The sequence below is a fragment of the Diabrotica virgifera genome, chromosome 7 (assembly GCF_917563875.1).
Source record: "Diabrotica virgifera virgifera chromosome 7, PGI_DIABVI_V3a".
NCBI lineage: Eukaryota > Metazoa > Arthropoda > Insecta > Coleoptera > Chrysomelidae > Diabrotica > Diabrotica virgifera.
The window spans coordinates 93,169,354-93,193,936 of record NC_065449.1 but is presented as its reverse complement, the minus strand read 5'-3'; the positions used below and the strand labels follow the sequence as shown (position 1 = coordinate 93,193,936).

Here is a 24,583-nt window from a genome sequence, read left to right as displayed (position 1 = left end):
CATAGCCACCTTTACTTAACAAGCCATGAAGTTGAAATTTGGCAACATCTATTGGTAGACCGATTAATTCTGACAGTTCTCATTTGTTTTTAAATAATTTTCACTGTATTTACAGAGAAACTGAAATATTTTACAATATTTCGTGCTCCAAATTATAAAGAACATTAAAAGGTATGTTATTAAGATGATTTTAGTTCAATATAATATATTTTTATATAAACTTGCGTGCATATAGAAATCCGTCCACTTAAAAATTTTGTCATTTTTAATGTCTTATATTTCCTAAACCTGTTGGCAGATTTAAGTGATTTTTTTAATATGTTATAGCCTAATTCTTTAACAATACCGCTGTAATAATATTGTTGCTAACCAGATAAATTTTTATGGTGTACCGGGCATTTATAAAATACTGAAATTAAAACCCAACTATAGACTCCGGTTTTCTTAACATTCTGTTTTTTTGATTAATTCGCTTATGTTTAACAACTAGATTTGTTCTTTATCAATTCAGGGTGTTTCTAAATAAGTGCGACAAACTTTAAGTGGAAAGGAACAAAATGAAAAATTTTGACGCCTGTATTTTAAATATAATCATTTTTTTCGAATCCCGAGAAAACTAATAAGTATTTTTTAAAAATTTAAACGCAGAATGAAAGATTACTTTATTACCGAGGGCCGAAAGTCCTTTAGAATGAATAAAAAGTTTTTTTAATGACATATTTGAAACTAAAAATCACACTAAATATTCTGAGTTTTTCACCCCTGTAACTTATTAAAATAAACATAGAAGTTTTCAGGGACTTTCTGCCCTCGGTCCTAACGAAATCTTTCATTCTGCGTTTAAATTTTTGAAAAATACTTATTAGTTTTCTTAGGATTCGAAAAAAATGAATCACGGTTATATTCTTGTTATTGTTTTTTTTTGTATAATAAACGTTACTTACAAGGAATTGCTTTTAATATTATTTTGTACAAACTTCTAATTAATAATATTTTCTTGTTCGACTCAAAAAGTACTATAAATTTTACCAGAATTTGTACTTTAAAATCGTAGTTTCGAAAGCGGTAGTCCGAAAGTCAGACTACCGACGTCATCAATTGCGACGTTGCCTTTTTATCTTCATGGCTTGTAAAGTAAATGTGGCTATGGTGGTGGGCATAGAGTTACATATTAGCATAGAGAGAGTGTGATTCAGACCGAAGTGACGACACCATCTTTTTTATTTGGATTAGTGCTGTTTCACTCTTACGCATAGTAAAGCTGCTACGGTTGTCCTCCTCTTCCGTGCCTATGTTCACACTGAATGTCATCATAGATTTTCGATACAATGTGTTAGAAAGAGATGCAGCAAACCAGTCCATGAGATCTTGTCGTCAGGAAGCGCGGAAGGTAGGCTCCCTCCACGGTTGGCTCCCTCTATGTTAATATATACCTCTATGGTGGTAGGATTGAGATCATGACATGTGCCATTCGTCGGCCATTGTGTTGTGACAGTAATGACAGGACGGTCAAATATTCAACAGAAAAAAGAAGAGTAAATTTCATAAACGAAACGAGCTAACCTACAAAATTTTACTGTGAAAATTTCCAAACCCCAAAAACAAAAAGTTTAAAATTAAACAAAATGACTTTGAAACACGCAAGTTTCATTGCAAGAACTGTATTTATAAAAAATAACGATGTGGATGCAGCATGTAGAGTATTAAACAGAATCTTAGGACGAGAGGATATTTTAGATCAATATAGAAGAACTAGATACTTTGAAAAACCATTTCAGGTGAGTGTCCTTTTATAATTTAGAACTGTAATGGTTTATTACCCATATATCGTGTAAACTATAAAACGTCTGCATTATGGCAACACCATTTTTCTGTTGTTTGTTTGGGTTTGTATGACTGTGGACATTAAATCCATTCCAGTGGACAGCCAAAATCCCTACAGCCAAAATCCCGACGGCCAAAACACCGACACGACAGAATCCCGACACGCCAGAATCCCGACGCCAAAATCCCAACATGCAACAATCCTCGCACAAGTAAAAATTCTGACTTTTGTTTAATACTTTTAATACAAAATACTTTTGTTTAGTAACAAAAAATAAAAAAACAGATGGCCATAAACAAAAAATAAATGTAATTATGTTAAAAATATACTTCTCAAACCTCTCGGGATTCTGGCGTGTCAGGATTTTGGCCGTCGGGATTGTGGCTGTCGGGATTTTGGGGTAGACCCAAAATTTTTATATATTTATTTATCTTATATATATTTTATTACATATTTATTTATATATTTTTATATATCTGTACCGTGGAGGTAAACAGTCGTAACTCCACTTTTTGCTGAAATGGAGTTAATACCACGCTCTTGTTGTCAGATTTTCATAGCATATTGTGGCAAAAAATCGTACATCCAGCGTTATTAGTTGCCTAGATAAGGCGTTTAGAAACAATAGCAACTCCATTAGTCAGTTGAGGTAAACAGTAGTATATCCATAGCAACTCCATAAATACGTGCGTATATTAGATAGTATGCTTTCGTATGCGGTAGTGGTAAACAATCGTAGCTCCATTTTTATATTAAATGGTATTTTGAGGGTGTTATAACGGGATAATGAAAAACAAGAGTTATTTTTGTTCCAAACATTGTGATTTGGTTTCTGCATTTATAAATACGGAATATACTATTTTTGTAATCACTTACGATTTTTATTTTGCATATTACCTGTTTAAAGACATAGAGGTAAAAAGTCGTAACTCCCATTATTATACATCAGGTAAATAATTTCTTAGCAATACTAATACCACTAATACCCATTAATAGATTTGCATTTAGATATAATATACCAATAATGTTTAATTCGACATAATGGAAATAAAATTTTTTTTATAGTTTATTGACTAGTCTGTATGTTTTGCGCTTTCTTGCAAATGTATACATTGTGGATGTACGACTGTTTACCTCCACGGTACAGATATACAGGGTGTCCCGAAAAGATTGGTCATAAATTATACCACAGATTCTGGGGTCAAAAATAGGTTGATTGAACCTCACTTACCTATATACAATAGTGCACACAAAAAAAGTTACAGCCCTTTGAAGTTACAAAATGAAAATCGATTTTTTTTCATATATCGAAAACTCTCAGAGATTTTTTATTGAAAATTGACATGTGGCATTTTTACGACAGCAATATCTTAAAAAAAAAATAAGTAAAATTTGTGCACCCCACACAAATTTTATGGGGGTTTGGTTCCCTTAAACCCCCCAAACTTTTGTGTACGTTCCAATTGAATTAATATTGTGGCACTATTAGTTAAACACCTTATTTTTAAAACTTTTTTGCCTCTTAGTACTTTTTCGATAAGCCAGTGTTTATCGAGATATTTTGAATGTTTGTCGAATCCACCACATATTTGTATATGGTTAAGTACGGTTATAGAGACCTGTTATAATCTGAAAATTTATTTATAATTTACATTTTTAGGTATATTTTGAAAAAGAAGCTACATCTCGATAAAAGATGACTTATGAACAAAAGAATAAGAGACAAAAGTTTTAAAAACACTGTGTTTAACTAATGGTACCACAATAATAGTTTAATTGGAACGTACACAAACATTAGGGGGGTTTAAAGGAACAAAACCCCCATAAAATTTTTACGTAAATATATTGAAAAAGAAGCCGCATCTCAATAAAAACTGGCTTATCGAAAAAATAATAAGAGGCAAAAAAGTTTTAAAAACGTTGTGTTTAACTAATGGTACCACAATAATGAATTAATTGGAACGTACACAAAAGTTTGGGGGGGTTTAAGGGAACAAAATCCCCATAAATTTTTTATGGGGTGGACAAATTTCACTATAATTTTGTTTTAAGATGTTCCTGACATAAGAATTATAAATGTCCATTTTCAATAAAAAATCTCTAATAGTTTTCGATATATTGAAAAAAATCGATTTTCATTTTGTAACTTCAAAGGGCTGTAACTTTTTTTGTGAGCACATTTGTACTACGGTAAGTTAGGTTCAATCGAACTATTTTTGACCCGAGAATGTGTGGTATAATTTATGTCCATTCTTTTCGGGACACCCTGTATAATATATACTTTTATATATTTATTTATATATTTATCTTAAAACGATGTATATTTTCATATTTTCCAAAAATTTTTACCTGATGTGAATGAGTACTAACCTGTACGGCACCCCCAATAATGGCACTACACCCTAAACCGGGCCTTGGCCTCCTTCAGCAAGCTTCTCCAATGATTTCGCTTGACTGCTGTTCTTTTCCATGAACATGTTTTTAGTAGGTTTTTGGCATCCTGATCTACTTCGTCTTCCCATCTCTTTTTTGGTCGTTCAACAGGTTTTTTTACTTCCATTCTTGCATTTAGCAATTTTCTGGAGATTCTCTTCTCATGCATGCGGACCATGTTCCCTGCCCACCGCAATCTCTGCAGTTTAGTGTATTGTGCTAGGGTTGAATCGCTGTTCTTCTTCTTTGTGCAGTACCACTCCCTTAAATTTCGTAACCAGGAAATCCTCCTACATCCCACATTTCTCTTTCTTGAGATTTTTCCTTGAATTACCTATGAGTCTTAGCAGGGAGTACTTTTCCCCTCTCATTATGTGGCCTAGATAGTGATGTCAGTCGAGAATACAGTAGAACCCGCTTATTAGAATACCAGTTAATGGAATATCCCAGTTTAAGGAATAGAAATTTGAGGTCCCGAAACGTTTATACCAGCAACCAATGATTGGTTATTAGAACATCCCGGTTATAGGAATAACTGCGCCTGTAGTGACAAATGGGTGGATCGAGTAGCTCAGGAGTCACCACTACCGGTCCTAAGCCAGGATAAAGGAGGAAGGTTGGGTAGTGGGCTGACAACCCACTCCCGGAAAAACACACTGTTATGAAACCTGAACATTTGCCTCGGAATACAGGACGGGACTTTCGGAAATGACTCAAGCTACAAAACATGGACTATGCATTTGGAAACTGGAATGTGAGGACGCTAAATAGACCAGGAGCTCAAACCGCACTTCTTCAAGAACTAAAAAGATATAAGCTCATGATTACTGCTCTTCAGGAGACAAGATGGCAAAAATCATAGACTTCCAGGCAGTCAGTGAAAGGATATGCAAGTTGAGAATTTGCACCCACTTCTTCAACCTAACAGTGATAAACATTCACTGCCCAACAGAAGAACAAGAGCAACATACAAAGGAAGGCTACTACAAACAACTGGAGATAGTATATGATAATGCGCCAAAAAATGACATCAAGATTATAATGGGTGATATGAATGCTAAAATAGCCAAGGAGCCGCAGTTCTATGGCACAATAGGGAAACACTCACTGCACAATGAAACAAACGAGAATGTGGAGTTTTTGATAAATTTTGCCACCAGTAAAAATATGGTTATAAGTTCCACATGCTTCCCACATAAAGACATACACAAAATGACATGGATTTCACCAGATGGAACCACAGCCAATCAAATCAACCATGTGCTGATAGACAAAAGGGCAGCTAGTAGTATCTCCGATGTAAGAACACAATGAGGAGCATGCTGTGGATCAGACCATCTTTTACTACAAGCCAAATTTAGATGCAGAGTTAACAGGGAAAGAAACGAAAGACAACAAAGAACAAACAAACTGGACCTGGAAAAACTGAAGATTCAGGAATGTAAAGAGAAGTTCGAACAAGAAGTCGCAAATGAGTGAAGGACGCAAGAAAAAGGAGAGAAGAGGAGCATGGTTTGATGACGAGTGCAGACAAGCAATAGAGGAAAGAAATGAAGCACACAAAATGTACATAACAAGAAGAACACGAGAAAGACGAACATTATTTGAAGTCGCAATACGGAAAGCAGACAAGATATGTGGAAATAAAAAGAGAGCCTATGAGAATGGACAAATAGAAAAATACGAATACCTAAAAAATATAAAAAGTGGGTATAAACCTCAAACAAGTCTATTAGTATGGTATAACTAGACCCAAACCCAGACATCCAAAGTGAAAGTTATCCTCCAACACCAAATTGTTCTATATAGTCCACATAATGTTCAGAAAAAAGTCACACCATTTTGAGCGTCGGGTTTGGGGGGTGTGGGGGGAGAAAACAGTAAATTCGTAGTTTTTTACGTTTTTCGTAAATATTTCTAAAACTATACGATTTAGCATAAACAACCTTCTATACAAAAATGTTCTACATTAAATTTGAAATAAAAAAGGCCCTATGCATAATCCTTCTAAAATGAATGGTTTCAAAGTTACGGAGGTAGTATAGTATAATTGGTCCAAAAAAAGGCCTAACCTAAACATCCAAAGTAAAAGTTTTCCTCCAACACCAAATTGTTCTATATGGTCCACATATTGTTCAGTAAAAAGTTACACCATTTTAAGCGTCCGGTTTGGGGGGGAGATGGGGGAGAAGTCAGTAAATTAGTAGTTTTTTTTACGATTTTCGTCAATATTTCTAAAACTATGCTTTAGCGTAAACAATTTTCTATACAAAAATGTTCTGCATAAAATTTAAAACAAAAAAGGTCCTATACATAATTGTTATAAAATCAACGGTTCCAGAGTTACGGAGGGTGAAAAGTGGAGGTTTTCGATACTTTTTATATTATTTGGGCAATTTCCTACTGATTTTCTTTCACAGGATTTAGTTTTATAAATCAAATTTGCTATTTAAGTGGCCGATGGTATGTTAGTGATAAGCCCTTGAAGAAACGTCAAGCTCACCACCCAAAATCATCATAAATTGCCCAAAAAAATATAAAAAGTATCGAAAACCTCCACTTTTCACCCTCCGTAACTCTGGAACCGTTGATTTTATAACAATTATGTATAGGACCTTTTTTGTTTTAAATTTTATGTAGAATATTTTTGTATAGAATATTGTTTACGCTAAAGCATAGTTTTAGAAATATTGACGAAAAACGTAAAAAAACTACTAATTTACCTACTTCTCCCCCATCTCCCCCAAACCGGACGCTCAAAATGGTGTAACTTTTTACTGAACCATGTGTGGACCATATAGAACAATTTGGTGTTGAAGGAAAACTTTTATTTTTTATGTCTGGGTTAGGCCTTTTTTTGGACCAATTATATTATACTTTACCTCTGTAACTTTGGAACCGTTCATTTTAGAAGGATTATGCATTGGACATTTTTAATTTCAAATGTAATGTAGAACATTTTTGTATAAAAGGTTGTTCATGCTAACCCGCCTAGTTTTAGAAATATTGACGAAAAACGCAAAAAACTACGAATTTACCGATTTCTCCCCCCTCTTCCGCCCAAACCCGACGCTCAAAATGGTGTGACTTTTTTCTGAACATTATGTTGACCATATAGAACAATTTGGTGTTGGAGGAGAACTTTCACTTTGGATGTCTGGGTTATGCCATCTTTTGGATCAATCTTATCATACTATATAAAGATGAAAGTGGGCCAATAATCAGTGACCAACAGAAAGTCACAGAAACCTGGAAGCATTATTTTCAGACCCTACTTGGAACTGGAACTTGGAACACAAGTAGACATGGAAGATGAAATGGGTATGAATTACGTAGAAGAGAATGAAGTAGAGAATGGAGTAGAAGCTCCAACCATAGAGGAAGTTCTCGAAGCTATTAAGGCCCAGAAAAACAATAAAGCTGCGGGAGTTGACGAAATACCAGCAGAACTGTATAAGGTAGGTGGCGACCTCCTAGCAAGTCACATCCACGTGCTCATCAAAGACATATGGCAAGAAGAGAAAATACCCGACGACTGGAAGAAAAGTATAGTATGCCCGATCTATAAAAAAGGAGACAAACTCCAGTGCAAAAACTACCGTGGAATCTCTCTACTATGTACAGCATATAAAGTCCTCACGTATATTATAAACCAGCGGCTCCAACCACTAGCAGAAAATATTATTGGAGAGTATCAGACGGGCTTCCGATGGAGAAGATCGAAACTGGATCAAATATTTACAGTCAAACAGATCTTGTGCAAATCATGGGAACACGATATTGATGTTCACAACGTGTTTGTAGACTTCAAACAGGCATACGACTCAGTCAAAAGGAACAGACTATTGGGACTGTGCAAGTTCAGCAAAGCGACACTTGGTTTCTACGCTCAACAACATTATTCGCACTTTTAATTATATTGGCCAATTATATTAGTCCTGGTTACTGGATAATGGTCAAGGCCCTAGTCCAAAAAAATAATATATATAACAGCACTACAGGCCTTAGAGGCCCTTGGCTTCGATAGTCTTGACTAATTTCTTCCACTTTTTGCGGTTCTGTACTTGTCCTCTCCAGCCTCTTGTACCCATTTCTTCTAGGTCAGTCCGGACGGCATCAAACCACTTCCTTCGTGGTCTCCCTCTTCTTTTCTTCCCTTGTTCTCCTGCTGATAAAACTCTTAGGACGTTTATTTCCTGTGGCATTCGTAAAACATGACCCAACCATCTAACTTGCTGTACCTTGATTTTCTGAGTTATTTTAGGTTTCTTATACATCTCCATTAGCTCCTGGTTTGTTCTTCTGCGCCATTCCCCGTTAGCCTCCTTTATACCACCAAAAAATTTTTCTCAATATTTTTCTCTCCCAAGTCTCTAGCTTTTTCTACTTTAAGGTTCCTTGTCCAAGTTTCACATGCATACAACACCGTTGGTCTCACTATTGTTTCATACGCTCGGATCTTGGCTGCCCTGGACACGTTTTTTGCCTTCAACAGTGCGTTTAATGAACCTACTGCTTTGCTACCTTTTAACAACCGTTTATCTATCTCTCTCTCTCTCTTCGTCTCCTCTATTTGTAACTGTTACTCCAAGGTACTCAAATTCAGTTACCTTCTCAAATTTATAATCTTTGTCGTTTGTCCTTAGAGTAATCCACTTATTTTCTTCAGAGTTTTTTCCTCTCATTTCCATATACTTGGTTTTTCCTTGGTTTATAGTCAGGCCATATTTTTTTGCTTCTTCTTCAAATTGCTTGAACATTTTTTGAAGTTCTGTTCTTGAACGTGTCAGAAACACCAAGTCATCTGCAAAACCTATACACTGTTGTCTTCTGTTAAGAATCGTGCCGCTTGTCTGGATATTGGCTCCTCTAATTATCTTTTCCAGCACTAGATTGAATAAGTCTGTTGACAGGGGGTCTCCTTGTTTTAATCCTCTGTTGACGTTAAACTGATTTGAAAAACTGCCTTCTATCATGACTTTATTGACTGTGTTGGTTAACGTCATTGTTACTAATCGTATCAGTTTCTCTGATATTCCTAGTGCTCTCATTGCTTCGTATAGCCCGTTTCGTGAGATGGAGTCGTAAGCCTGTTTAAAATCGATAAAGAGCATATGCAAGCCTAGATTTTGTTCATAACTATTGTTTTGTAATAATTTTAGCAAAAAAATTTGATCGGTTGTTCCTCTTCCCTTCTGAAACCAGCCTGGAGCCTGGTATCTCTGATTCATAAGCTTTCAATCTATGAAGTTCTGATAACTTTTGCTAATACCTTATACACCACTTCTAACAGTGCGATTCCTCTGTAATTTTCACGTATGGTCTTATCACCTTTTTTGTGAATTGGGCAGATGAGTGCTGTGTTTCATTGCTCCGGCATTTTTTCGTTATCCCATATTTTCTTTATAAGTCCAGCTATTTTTTGCTGCAGTATATTTCCTCCTATCTTTAATATCTCTGCTGGCACTCCGCTTTCTCCGGCACTTTTATTATTTTTTAGGTCTTTTATTACTGTTATTATCTCCCTTTCTGTCGGTTTGTTGTGTTTGTTGTGGTTCCGCTTCTTGTACATATTTGTTTTTGTTCGATTTCTTGCCCTCGTTGTTGCATTTCTGTTTCTGTTTGGGCTTTATCGCTTAATAATTCTCCGAAGTATTCTGCCCATCTATTCAATTTTTCTGTCTTGTCTCCCAGCAACATAACATCTTTATTTCTGCAAAACATTGTGCATTTATTTTGAGTCCCTCATGTTTTTTTACTCCTTGATAAAAATTTTTAACTTCTTTTTGGACATAGTTTTCTTCTATTATTTCTAGTTGCTTTATAATACTCTGTGTTTTTCTTCTACTCTACTACTACTACTTTTTCTTTTACTCTTTTTTCTGTGCTGTTTCTAATATTTTTCATTTTTGCGTTATTTCTCTGCTCTAGAATTATTTTGCAGTCCTCATCAAACCATTGTTCTCTCTCTTCTTTTTCTGCTTTCCCAATGCTAAGATCTGCCGCTTCTATCACAGCTGCTTGTATTAGTTCCCATTCCTCTTCTATGTTCCCGGTCGTGATTCTTTCCAATCTCTTGTTTATCTCTTCCTCTGTTCTTTTTGCTACCTCTTTATCTTGGAGTCGCTCTAATTGGTATTTTTTCCGTTGTGTTCCTTTTCTTGGTAGTTTGGGAATTTCTTGTTTAAGTTTGCTCCTCTGTAGCTTCTACATCAGTCACAGATCTGTTGTGTTTTCTTTCAAAGAGAACATGGTCTATTTGGTTTCTCGTTTTCCCATCAGGAGAGATCAAGGTTATTTTGTGTATATGTTTATGATCCAATTGTGTACTTACTATCTTAAGGTTATGTTCCATTGAAAGTTCTATTAGTTTTTTTGCCATTGTCATTACTTTCTTTATGTAGGCTTTTACCCCCTGTTATATTCATATAAATTTCTTCTCTTCCTATTTTCGCATTCATATCTCCCACAATTATTTTAATATCATATTTTGGTATTTTCCCAATTAGCTCTCCGAATTGTTCATAGAACTCATTTTTTGTTTCCATGTCTTTCTCTTCTGTAGGAGCATGTGCATTAATTATGATGATTTTTCTATACTTCCCGCGCAATCTTAAATAGCACAGTATTTCTGATATTGCTTGGAAGTCAGTTACTACTCGCCTTATTCTGTGTAACACCATAAAACCAATCCCCAGGTATCTATTTGGCCCGTCGCTTTTAAAAAGGGTACTTTTCCCAACTTTTACTATCTCACTTCCTAGTTGCTTGGTTTCTTGCAAGGCCATTATTTCGATTCCATATTTCTCTCGTATTTCATCTAAATTTCTTAATGCTCCTTCATGTGCCTACTTTCAGTACATTTTCAATTTGTTTATTTCCTTTCTTATCTTCTTTTCCTTTCGCCGAATTCATCGTTCTTATTGTAGTCATCGCCAAAAAAATAATAAGAAGAAAAAATAAGATTCAGGTTATGTTATTAAAACGTAAACAATTGTATAGTAAATAAAAGTAGTTATTAAAATGCGGTACTGCAAGCAAAATACAATTAATTAAATTTACCTTTATATAATAATTCCATATCATATCAATATTGTGGAGCAATATATAATTTTTCTTCTTCAATGACAGTAGGTATGAAATATACGTTAATTTGACAATTTCAATTGACAATATGAATTATTTAAGAAAGTTGCAATATTTCTCCGGTATTCTCACACGATCGTTTCTCGTATCCCATCCAAGTACTTGCACACCGCGAATACTATATATTGGCTGAATTGGCAATACCACACAAGCTAATAAGACTCATTAAGGCCACAATGGACGGGACTCAGTGTTTTTTACCCCTGAATCACTGGTAAATGAGCAATGGGATGTTTTTGTCGGCATTGTTGGGTCTACCTTTGATTATTGCTTTCCTATACTCTCAATTCGGCAAAAATGTACGGCAAAAAAAATACTAAAACCTAATCAGCAGGTTGCTGCATGTAAGAATGAGCTAGACATCCTTCTAGTGCTTAGTAGGTCTAACAGGTGACAGGATCTATAGTGAGGCTTACAAAACAAAGAAGCAGGAATACAATCGTCTCCTGAGCGATGCAAGAAGTGCTCATTATGAAAAACATATAAATAGCAGTGAAAGCAAATCAAAATGTGTTTGGCAGATTGTTAGGGAAATTAATGGTACAGTTACAGAATATGTCGATCAAACTTCGAATATTAGTGGTAAGCCTGAGAATATTTGTAATAACTTTAACAAATTTGTACTTCATGCAGGTCCTAATTTAATAAAAACTCAACCTCAAGCCACTTTTTCATGCAGTATTCCATATAACAACAAATCTTTTTTTCTTATACCAGTAACTATTTCTGAAATTCTTAATATCATATCAAAGCTAAAAAATAAAAAAGTGCAGGTTATGATGGGATCTCAGCGAATCTATTGGAACATTGTGCAGAAGAGATTGCAGAACCATTGTGCCACATTATTAATAACTCTTTTAAGTATGGTATTTTCCCTAACCAACTAAAGTTAGCCCTAGTGAAACCTTTACATAAAAAAGGAGATAAAGCCAAATTGGAAAATTATAGACCCATCAGTTTACTACCGACATTTTCAAAATTTTTCGAAATAGCAATGTGCACAAGACTTAAAACGTTTTTCAATAGTGACCACCTAATTGCTGAGTCAGAACATGGGCATCTCAAGGGAAGGTCTGTTGAAACAGCTACATACGAATTCGTGGATAAGATTTTGAATGGATGGGAGAACGGGGAGATTTCCTTGGGAATGTTCCTGGACTTATCAAAAGCGTTTGACAGCATAGATCATATTTTGATCGACAACCTAGAAAGATATGGAATTCGTGGCCCTGCTCGTGACTGGATAAGAGATTACCTCACCGACAGACGACAAAAAGTTATTATAACTCGAGCAGGACAACAGTTTTCTTCAGAAGAAGGGAATTTACAACTTGGTATGGCTCAGGGCAATGTCATGGGGCCACTTCTTTTTGTTTTCTACATTAACAATCTTGGTAGCGAAATACTGAGCAGTGAGTCTCACCTTGTAAATTTTGCAGATGATGCAAACTTATTAACATTAGCATCAATGTTTGAGGATCTTCTGAGTATTTCTTCAGGTGACTTAAAAATAGCTCAGAATTGGTTCTTAAGTATTTGAATTTACAACACATTAAGTCAGTTTATTTTGCAAACATCTACTCAGTGCTCAGATTATATGGTATTATTTTCTGGGGCGGAGAAACTGATGTTGATAGAGTAGGTATTCATTGCTCTAGACAATTCAGTCATGGCTTACCTAAAATTTGGAAAGATTTAGACCCGTAATTAATAATTTGCTCTGAAAAATGAAAATATCTCAAATACTAATAAATTTAGACATAGGGAATGTTATATATAAATTAAAGTACGGTAACAGTACTTTTCGATAGTGATATAAAATACAGGGTGTTTCATTTAAAATTACTGAGAAAATAATGTACTTGCGTTTTGACTCGCCCTGTATTCAATATAAAGAAAATCAGGAATACCAATCATTTATGAAAATTTTGACAATAAGTAAAAAATATGGCATCAATAAATCATTGCCGTTGTGCTTATTTTTATTTATACAGGGAGTTGAACTTGTTACGATTTTCATATAAAATTTGTTATAACTTTGTAAATACCCTGTATAACATACCAAACCTTTATATTTTTCTAATGGAGAAGTTAAGAAGATTTTGAATATAAAATAAAATGTAGGGTGTTCCATTTAAAAAAACATAAGTTTGATCTGCCATTATGTTATCGAATACCCTGTAAAATTCTAACTAATTTTGTAATGTGAAGCTCAAAGTTGGCTACAATTTTTGTTATTAACTTTTATCGCTATCCATTACTATAACCGATCTACGGAGCTTTACCCTACGAATCAATCACCGTGTATAATAGCAGTTAAATATTGCATTGTTAGCTAGTTCAAAGCTATTCTGAAAATTTCAGGTACAAAATTTGCGGAGTCCGTGACACCGACCAAGCCAAGTATATAAAAACGTTTTGAAAAGTGGTGCAAATTTTAATACCGACTTTATATATACCCAAAATAACGCTTATTTCTCAAGTTACTGACCATGGGCGGTCAATGGCTAATTTTGCTCTTACTTTATATTTTTGATAGCACTGAAAAGAAAAAATGAAATGTCATTTTGAATTTTTTTGAATTTTAAGTGGAGGAACATTGTCAAAATAGCAATTTTACCCTAAAAATAAAAAAAAAATGAAGCCACGTTTTTCTGCGATTTAACTCGCTAGCTAAAGATTTGTTAGATTTTAATATTTTTTTCTCACATTGCTATAGCATATATTTTTCACCGTTCTGAAGGTGCTGTTATTAAAATCTAACAAAGCTGTAGCGAGTTAAAAGCAGAATATAGAAACGCAGATATCTTTTTTTTATTTTTACGGTAAAATTGCGTTTTTCACAATGCTTCCCTACTAAAAATCCAAAATAAATATCATTTTCGTTTTCAGCACCATTAAGAACATAAAGTAAGTCCAAAATTAGCCATTCACCACCGGTGGTCGCTATCTTGAGAAATAAGCGTTTTTTAGGGTGTGCCGCTCGTGTACTAGATGTGGTAAAAAAATTTACCTAATGATCTTCTTTCGTTGCATAGCAACTAAATTGGTTTTTGACAGATATCATAAATAAATAGTTTTAATGACATATTTCATATTAGTAACTATAGTTTTGTTGCTATTTAAAAAAAAATATTTATTGTGAATTTCAAACATGGTACGACCTCGTAATTTGCAAGAAAAATGCGAAATTATCACAATTTATGGTGAATCTGGCCGGAGTTACCGTGAGTCGGAAAGAATTTTTAATGAACGCTATCCTGACCGTCGAATAGACAGACACTATTTTAAGACAGTTGTAAGAAAATTCTTTGAGACTGGTAGTGTTCACAATAAGAAACGGACTGTGTCACATGATGTACTTTCCCATTAAAAAGATCAAAGTTATGGCTATCACCTGAAGAGGGATCGCGTAAAGTTCGAAACGTTGATGTTATAATATACTATGATTAGTTTAAAAATCGACCTTTCCGAGCGTTTTGCTTATTAAAATAAACAAGTTAACAGGGGAGGGGGGTAACACTTATTCCACCGCACTGTATATAGCATTTGGTAACTAGTTTACCTCTTCCCTTTCTATCTGCAATTGAAAATAAGCCAGCATAATCTATACCACTATGCTGAAAGGGAAATGATTCCAAAACACGTTTGTCAGGTAGGTTAGACATGGATGCTGTACAGAGAGTAGGCTTTGCCTTAAAGCATATCATACAGTCTTTTATAACCTTTTTAGCTAGATTTTTTGCTTCTATTATCCAATATTTTTGTCTAATAGGAGATAAAAGTGATTGAGTTCCTGCATGTAAGAGTATATTGTGTTTGTATTTAATTATGAGGTGTGATAATGGATATATTGAACATAATAATATTGGATGTTTTATGTCAAAGTTAAGCGAAGTAAAACGTAACCTGCCTCCTACACGCAAGGCACCAACCTCATCAATAAAAAGTTGCAATGAACGTATTTTATGATGCTTTGGTAATTGTTTATTGGTTTTTAGAATGTGAATAAAATCATGAAATGACTCAATTTGGACTGATTTAATAAGTTTCATTGTAGCACTATTGAGTTTACTTGCATTAAGAGTTCCTTTATTTATAGAAATCTTTTGCAGTTTGTTAAGGTTTTGTAATTGAACATAAAATTCATGCCAAGTTTTGCACAAGTTTTTAGGAATATGTTCATCCCATAGTAATTTTTTAGACCATAACTCTTGAATAATCATTCTTGCTATTATAATACATGAACTAAGCAATCCTAACAGATCATAAATTTTGGAAATATAAGATAGAATAATTGTTCTTTTTGTAGCATGGTCTGAAGGTGTAATAAACAAATCTGGTTGGCTAAGCCACTGAATGCTTAAAGTTTTAGATGATTCATTTTCTCCTAACATGAGAATTGAGTTGGAAACATTGTTGTCTGCAAGTTCATTTAACAAAGACTGTGAATTAGAAATCCAGTTTCGAAGTTGAAAATGGCCCGAATTTAGTATAGAATAAATTTATTGACACAAGAGTTTAAGTGTTTGAAGGACGTTGGCACCAGTTAATATATCGTCTACATAGAAATCCTTTAAATAGTTTTGGAAACAAGTGGATATTTATTTGAATGATAAATACCTAATTGATTTAAACATCGTATGGCTAGATATGGAGCAGCCGCAGTGCCATATGTGACTGTATTTAACTGCAAAACCTGAAGTTCTCTCTCTGGATCATCTCTCCAGATAATAATTCTTTGTAGTGGTTGATGTTCAGGGTGCATTTGAATTTGTCTATTCATTTTGCTGACATCTGCTGAAACTGCGTAAATGTATTGTCTGAATCTGATTAAAATAGGAAATATATTATTTTGGATCTTAGAACCCACATATTGTATATCATTAAGAGACAAACCACTAGTAGTTTTACAACTACCATCGAAAATTACTCTTAGCGAGACTTGATTCTTTGTATACACAGAGTGTATACACAAGTTCTTGATATCCATCAATACATTGCTTGTATAAGTACTTTAACTTTGGATTGGTTGTGAGTCTTTTTTCGAGAATAGAAGCGTTTTACTGCAGTATCAAAAGAATTGCCTAATATTTCTGGAGGATATTTAAATGGCAATTTAACAATGAATTGTCCATTAGGAGCTTAAGATGTAGTATTTAAGAATAATTGTTTACATTCAATATAATCTTGTGACAAAAAGTTACTTTTTGTAGAAAATTGTTTATTGTTTGAAATTAAATTGATGCTGCATTTTTTATGAATAATGCTTTCAGATTGGTTAATACCGATAATTGGAATATGTGTATTGACTAATGGAACATGAATTTTTTGACAAAAATGCTCAGTGCTTAAATTTGATTGTGCACCACTGTCTAAAAATGCTCTAGCTGTATGAAAATTGTTGTATTTATCCTTAATTTGAAATGTTACAGTAGGCAGTAAAACTTGTGTAAATGGAATCCTATTTTTAATTAGTTTTGTTTGACTAGTAGATGGCTCTGCAATTATTGTGGATTTAATTTGAGAATTAATGTGCAGCAGTGTACTACGCTTTTTTGAACATTTTTTACAATTACCTAGTCTACACTGATCTTTGGAATGGCCTATATTTGGTTTTATCTTAGGTAAAAAGTTATTTTGTATATAGTCCAAAGATTGATTTGAATTGGGAAAAGCTGTACCATTAGTAATATTAATTGCATTTTTATTCACATAGTTAATTAATATTACCATAGCATCAAAAAATGATGTTTTAAATTGTTTTCGTGTTTCATAATGAGTCTCTAAATCTGTCTCATCACATTTCTCTTCTATAGCTCTCTGGAGTTGATCAAAATCTTGTGATAAATCATTGTAATAAGTTAACCTGTATTCTACATCTGCAATAGTAGGCAAATTGGTATCTATCATCATCATCATCATCAGTAGCTCGACAACCCTTTTTGAGTCCTGGCTTGTTCTAGGATTTCCCGCCATTCTGTTCTGTTCCTTGCTTTGTTCTTCCAGTGGGTAATCTCAAGGGTTTTCAGATCTTGTTTCACTTGTTCCATGTATCTAAGTTTGGGTCTTCCCTTTGACCTTCTCCCTACTGGTGTTTGCTTCATTATATGTTTTGGTGTTTCGGTCTCCAACATTCGTTCAACATGGCCCATCCAGCGCAGACGTCCGATCTTTATGGATGTTATGACATCGGGTTCGTTGTATGTTGCGTATAGTCAAAATTATATCTTCTGCGCCATACGTCATTTTCTTTCACCCCCTTATATATGTGTCTAAGGATTTTTCGTTCAAACGTACCTAATAAGTTCTCATCGCTTTTCGACAGTGTCCATGTCTCTGATCCATTTATAAGGACCGGTTTTACAGGGTTTTGTATATTTTGCATTTGGTTTTTCTCGTGATGTTAGACCTTAGATGTTTAATGAGTCCATTATATGTTTTATTAGCAATATGTATTCTTCTCTTAACTTCTTCAAATTGGTATCTATATGTGTAACAAATTGAGTTAACATTGCTAGTTCTTGAGTTAAAGAATTTCTGTTTCTTATTAATTGTTTGATAGACATTCTAATAGTCAAAATGGAAATATAGGCTAAGTAGAGATTGTAATCTAGCAATGGTTTGACAAAGATATAAATAGACCTATGACAATAATTGTATTTGTATTGTTACAGAAGTAATATAGAAATGGTAAATTGGCAATTGATTGAAAACAGATATAAATACACCTGTTAAATTTGTAATCTAGCAATGGTTTCACAAAGGTATAAATAGACCTATTACAATAATTGTATTTTGTATTGTTACAGAAGTAATATAGAAATGGTAAATTGGCAATTGATTGAAAACAGGTATAAATAGACCTGTTAAAATTGAACTTGTATTGGTATGGAACTAATATCCTAGTGTAATTATTGTGCAATGGTAAATGGACAAACTATTTCATTAAAATTATTTATTGTATTTTACTTGTAAATTGTATCAGTTTTTGAAATAATAGAAAAAAATGCAATATTGACCTAGAAATGTACACCAACGTTAAATGAAATTAGTTCCAAGTTCTAAGTAACTGGAACTGGTATCGAAATGTCAATTTGACAAATATTCAAAAAGAAATATTCTAAATGACTTCAAGATCCTCGTTTTAAGATTGTAAAAAGGTGGTAATCAAAATAATGTAAAACTATACTCCATCTAATTTACTTGCCGTTGCAAGTCATCCGCGTCATAGCTCGTGACGTCACATGATACCAACACGAAATATTTAGGCGGTAGTGTGTTCTTTTTTTAGTATCATTTTGCTGAGTACACTGGAATTACAGCCACTAGACATATTTTATTATATATTGCGTAGAGATAATATTTGAAGAGTTCTATTAATGTTAACTTAGAGAAATACAAATTAATTTGTTTCATTTAATTTGTATAAATGGATTATAAAGCGTATTTATAAAGCACATTTGTTCGGACCATACTGTAACTGTAATCGAACGAAGGTGATATTTTGGCATAAATTGGTAACATTTATTTGACAGTTGCGACATTGACACTTCAGATTTGTTTTTATTATTTACTGTAAGTATTTGTTTTACTATATTTATTGTTTTTATTATTTACTTTAACGTAAGATTATAACTTGTTGTCTATTTCTATTTTTTATTTATTTACATTGAATTATTAATTTGTTTTTTTTTGTATAATCCACTTTTGCAATAATTATGTGATCTATTTGATTTAAAATGGATTCAGGATTTTTTTATACTTTGGCAACTCTGTCAACTTAGATCTCTGACGGTGATAATGACGTGCAACATTAAGTATATTAGACGGACTGTATAAACCCTTAATTACAGTAATATGATTAGAAAATAGTTTAAAAGGATATCCACGTGTTATCATAAATTTAATAGCGTTCTTGAACTGTAATTTATAATTGACCAGTTCGTTTATAGATCGAATATCACCTCTTTGTGTAATAATTTCTCTAAAATAGTTCACTACTTGACTGGGCCACTGACTGCTACTATAGGCTTCGCTTATGGCTTCTTCTTCAATAGATCGTTGCAATTGATTTTCAAAATATGGGGCTCGACTTGGACCAAAAAATATGTATAAATATCTGTTTGTGGACTGTTATTATCGTGGTTCTAATAAAAATTAATTTATCTCCACTGCATTACATTTATTCTTCTTCTAAAATACAAATGTTTGTCGAAGGTGTACGTCATAAAATTAAATTTTGAATATGTCATGCTGATAATCGGCAACTTAAAAAATAGCAAATATTTTACATTGCCACCTTATTGAGGATTTAAATAGATTACGTATTAAGTTTTAACACTTAGAATGAGTCAATTTATCCAATTCCGCACTTATTTTGAACGTATATTTTTTCACACCGAGGAAGGGGTGAAACTCGCCCCCAAGGCAAAAGCGCACATCAACACAATATCACTTTTTTTTCTTTGACATGTTAGATATGTATATACAGTAAAACCTCCGTTAACCGAAATAATTGGGGGGAGACCGTTTCGGATAACAAGAATTTCGGTTAAAAATAACATTGTTTTTGTATTCTTCTTGTATCAAATTACATGGTATTGAAGAGATATAGCTTCAAAACATCGTTGTCAAAGGAAAATACAACAGAAAATAGAAGGTTTCTTAAAAAAACACTCCAAACATGTTCATTTTCCTTAATTTTATTGCTTTTTTTTTAAATTTACTGTTTATTGACGAAATTATTGAAACTGTCAGCCATTTCGGTTAAACGATGTTTCGTTTAAAAAGGTTTCGGTTAACGGAGGTTTTACTGTACCAAGTTTCATGTCAATCCAAGCGGTTGTTTAAAATTTGAAGGTTTTGCAATATTTTACCACACGTGAATGGACTGTTACTGAAGTTACAATAAAAATCTCTTTGATTTTGATATTTTATGTTGCAATAATTATGATTAATATTTACTTTGGTTGTAGTTCCGCAGAAGAATTAATTTTGAGAGATGTAAATCAATCTACAATGAAGATATGGATAGAAAAATTCAATTTGTTATGAGAAAAAATAGAACAGATCCCTTTCCAGGATGTTCATAAAACTTGTTTTTAATTGTAGTAAGTAGACAGTCTTTTTTCTAGCATTTAATATTCATAATTCAGTAAAACGTTTAAATGCTCAATCACGTCATGAGATAACAACATGAAATTTGGTAAGCGGGTTTTTTTTTGGGACGAGAAATCTCAATTCGCTACCAAAAATTATGTATTATCCAAAAGGCGCCACATACGTCTTTCAGCGCTCAGTTAATACGTTCAATTTTTTTATCCTCCACTCTGCATAATTTTGAGATCAAAACTTTTATTCCACTATTATTTTTTTTTACTTCAAAAAGCTATACTACATTCATGTCGCTAAACTCAACCGTTTTCGAGATAAACGCATTTTAAATCAGTGATGCCAAATCATTTTTTGCATACTATCATTGTAATTACACCCGAAAAATAAATGTGAAACCATAATAATTTCCAAAAACATATCCTAAATTCCTTCAAATTATGGGGTTGATTTATGGGGTCAGGTTTATTTTTCGGGTCTAACTACAATGATGTTATGCAAAAAATTATGCTGCATCGCAGATTTAAAATGCGTTTATTTCGAAAACGGTTGAGTTTAGCGAGATTAATGAAGTTTTTCTTTTTTAAGTAAAAAATATAAAGAAAATAAAACTTTTGATTCAAATAGGATATAGAGTATGGGATAAATAAAATTGAAGGTATTTAATGAGCGCTAAATGACGTATGCGGCGCCCTCTGGGTAATACAGCATTTTTGGTGGCAAATTTAGATTTCTCTCAGTTTTTTTGCGACAGCACCAAGTCTCTTAAATTCAACTAAATTATTCCTTGTAGGGTTTTGTTTATATTTTCCATATGCAATTTTACGGTTATCAGCAGCAGTTTTACAACTTTCGCACCACCATTAATTTGAATTTTGTCTCTTACGTATGACGTTAGATGAAAACTTCGGTATTGCTAAATTATTGGCTGCTTTATTAATTTTTAGTTTGCTATTAATTGTTGATAATTATCGGGAGAATTTTCAGCTTCTAGTACAGAGGTGTATAAGTTCCAATCGGCCTTGTTAAGATTCCAGATCTTTTGAAAGTTTTGAGTTGGAAATGAAGTTGTATTATCTGTTTCCATGTTTATGATAATCGGAAGATGATTGGATCCAGGAGGATCTTGTAAGACTCTCCAAGTTAAAAAATTTGAAATATCTTGAGTACAAAAGGTTAATCAATAGCAGATGGACTGTTATTAGTTGCTAATGTGGGCGACCCATCATTCAGACATATCAAATTACAATGATCAATACTTTCTAAAAGCTTTTTACGATAGTTGTCTTCAAATTCACAGCCCCATGCGATACTATGGGCATTAAAATCTCCACCAATAATTACCGGTTTAGGTATATCTTTAAAGAATTCCAACCATTGTCTTTCAGATATCTGGGTTTTTGGTTCAATGTAAACTGAGACAATAGTAATAGGATTTTTGTTTCGAAAAATTTGAACTGAAATACATTTATGAGTGAAAGGCTATCTATTTTTAAGATTGATTTCTTCACATCTTATGTTTGATTTTAATAAAATGGCAGTTCCAATATATCCGTCTGCACGATCTGATCTAAAGAAATTATAACCTTTAAAATTATAATAGTATTTTGGACACAGTCTAATTCGTACTTTTGAATCGATCGCATGCTATCGCTTAAAGAGAGAACCGGATTTATCAATTTTTGTTGAATTATTAAAAACTCGTTAAAAATTTAATATACGTTAAAAATAACATTTTATAGTCCAGGAAATTTTTAAATAAACAAATTAAATTGGTTCCCCCATTATTGGGGAACAAAGTTCATTAGGGACGTCCTCTCAGACGAAAGACATAGTGAATAATGAAGGTAGTGTAATGGAAAATAATAGTTTTCAACCTAGTGCTACTTTGCCGATAGAAAACCAAAAGGATATTAAATATTTCAACTGGGTCTCAGATAAGTACAATTTAGATAATATTTGGGTTTATATTGAAAAAATTGGGAATGAAAGTGGTTTGTCTAGATTGCATCCTATGGCGATAGGTCACCTGTTATTCAAGACCCTGAAACTTACCCATATTAAAGAGATAAAAGCATTGGCCGTAATCGTATAAAAGTTTTGCTGTCATCACGTTTAGAAGCTAATAATCTTGTCAAAAATAAATTATTAGACGCTCAAACTTTAAGAGCTTACATTCCAAATCACTTATTGGAAGTTAAAGGGCTTGTAAGGGATGTAGACACCCAATTTGACATTCATTATCTTATGGAAAACATTGAATCTACTTCCAAAGTTTTAAATATTTATAGGACAAAGCGTACCATCCAAAAAGAGGAAAAAATTGAATACGTAGATAAATAAACTATATTTGTCACCTTTGAGGGTAATATTCTACCCAACTATATAGGTTTTAATAGAGTTTATTTTCCGGTAGAACAATTTATTGGTAGGGTCGTTCAATGCTATCGATGTTTGAAATTTGGTCATGTGTCAAAACAATGTAAAAGTTCCCAGGAATTTTGTATTCAATGTGGGCACACTGAAACTACTAATCATACTTGCGATAAAGCTATGTATTGTATACATTGTAAAAGTAATGAGCATGTTACAATATCAAAAAAGTGTCCTTTTTATGAAAAACAAAAAAAGATTAAAAGTATAATGATCGAACAAAAGACTACTTTTTTAGAGACAAAACATTTGTGTGAACAATCATTTTCTGGTGTTATGAATCAAAATTATTTTTCCTTGCTTGAAAATAATGAACAAGAATTTCCTTCGCTTCTAAAAATTAATAAAAATTCTGTCTCCACAGACCAATAAATCGCGCTCTCTAATATCTTCTCAATTGAACAATAATTCACATGCATCTGTAGGAAAGAAAAGGAAACCAAACTCTCCTATCATACAATCCCCTATTCATAAACCTATCTTTTCCTTTACATTTGGACCTGCCCAGCCTTTACCGGCTAATCCACATAAACCCAATTATAACAAAGTTGCAAATAAAAATCAGTTGACAAAACTGTAACAAATTTTATAATGAACCTCTTAGAACATATTCGTTCAATTGAAGATATAAAAACGTTAGACGATAAGACTATAATTAATGAATTAGAACAGGTTTTAAATACTGTAAACAATAATAGCTTCTAATGGCTGTACAAAATATTTTAAAAATTGGTCAATGGAATGCTAGATCTATTATTGTCAAACAAAAACAGTTTAATGCAATACGTAAACAATAAAAAATTGATATTTTGCTCATTAGCGAAACATAGTTTAAAAAAGATTCCCATTACAGTTTTAATGGTTATAACCTAATAAGTAGAGATAGGAAGGAAGACCGGTTTGGTGGCGTTGCGATTCTTATCCGTAACACAGTAACCTTCAGTGAACTAAAACTAAATTATAACTTTAATTCTGATATTGAAGTTTGTGGCATCAAAACAAACTTTAAAAATATTGAACTCAATATATACAAACCTCCTAAATGTAAAAGTACAGTATGTGATTGGGCAAATATATTTTCACAGGTCAGTGGTTCAGTAGTTATAGGTGGAGATTTCAATGCGCATCATACGATTTGGGGATGTAATTATAATAATGCAACTGTAATACAACTTATTAAAACTGCAGATGACTTAAATTTTACAGTAATTAATAATGGAGAACCTACCATTTTAACTAAACCAGATCAAAATAAATCAGCTATTGATGTTACTTTCGTTACAGCTGATCTAGTCAATAAAATTAATTGGTCTATACATACAGACACCTTGGGATCGAATCATTTTATGATCTATCCTATATGGAAATTACCGACATTCATTTACCTGAAGAAATTATTCCTAAAAGTAAATGGAATACAAGAAAGGCTAATTGGTCCATGTACGAAATTTCATCAGAACAATTTTTCAATAACTATTACCAAATGAAAAATACGTCGGACAAATATAATTTTTTAATTGATTGTATAAATTATGCAGCTCAACTATCAATTCCACAATATAAAGCTTATAAAAACAAAATCAGAAATTCTCCGCAGTGGTGGAATACAAATTGTGATAACATTATCAAGGA

At 33.1% G+C, this 24,583-nt stretch overlaps 1 protein-coding gene across 2 annotated transcripts in view; it reads left to right on the top strand.

Moving 5' to 3' along the window:
* Nucleotides 1–24,583, top strand: part of LOC114345361 (28S ribosomal protein S21, mitochondrial) — a 46,753-nt gene that overhangs the window by 12,126 nt on the left and 10,044 nt on the right. The window contains exons 2-3 of one of the 2 annotated variants that reach the window (XM_050655729.1): nt 1,586–1,778; nt 20,383–20,517. In XM_050655729.1, the coding sequence (XP_050511686.1) occupies nt 1,626–1,778; nt 20,383–20,499 (270 nt within the window). In that variant the 5' untranslated portion in view covers nt 1,586–1,625 and the 3' untranslated portion in view covers nt 20,500–20,517. The remainder of the gene's footprint in view (nt 1–1,585; nt 1,779–20,382; nt 20,518–24,583) is intronic. The other variant, XM_028296184.1, reaches the window with a different exon arrangement.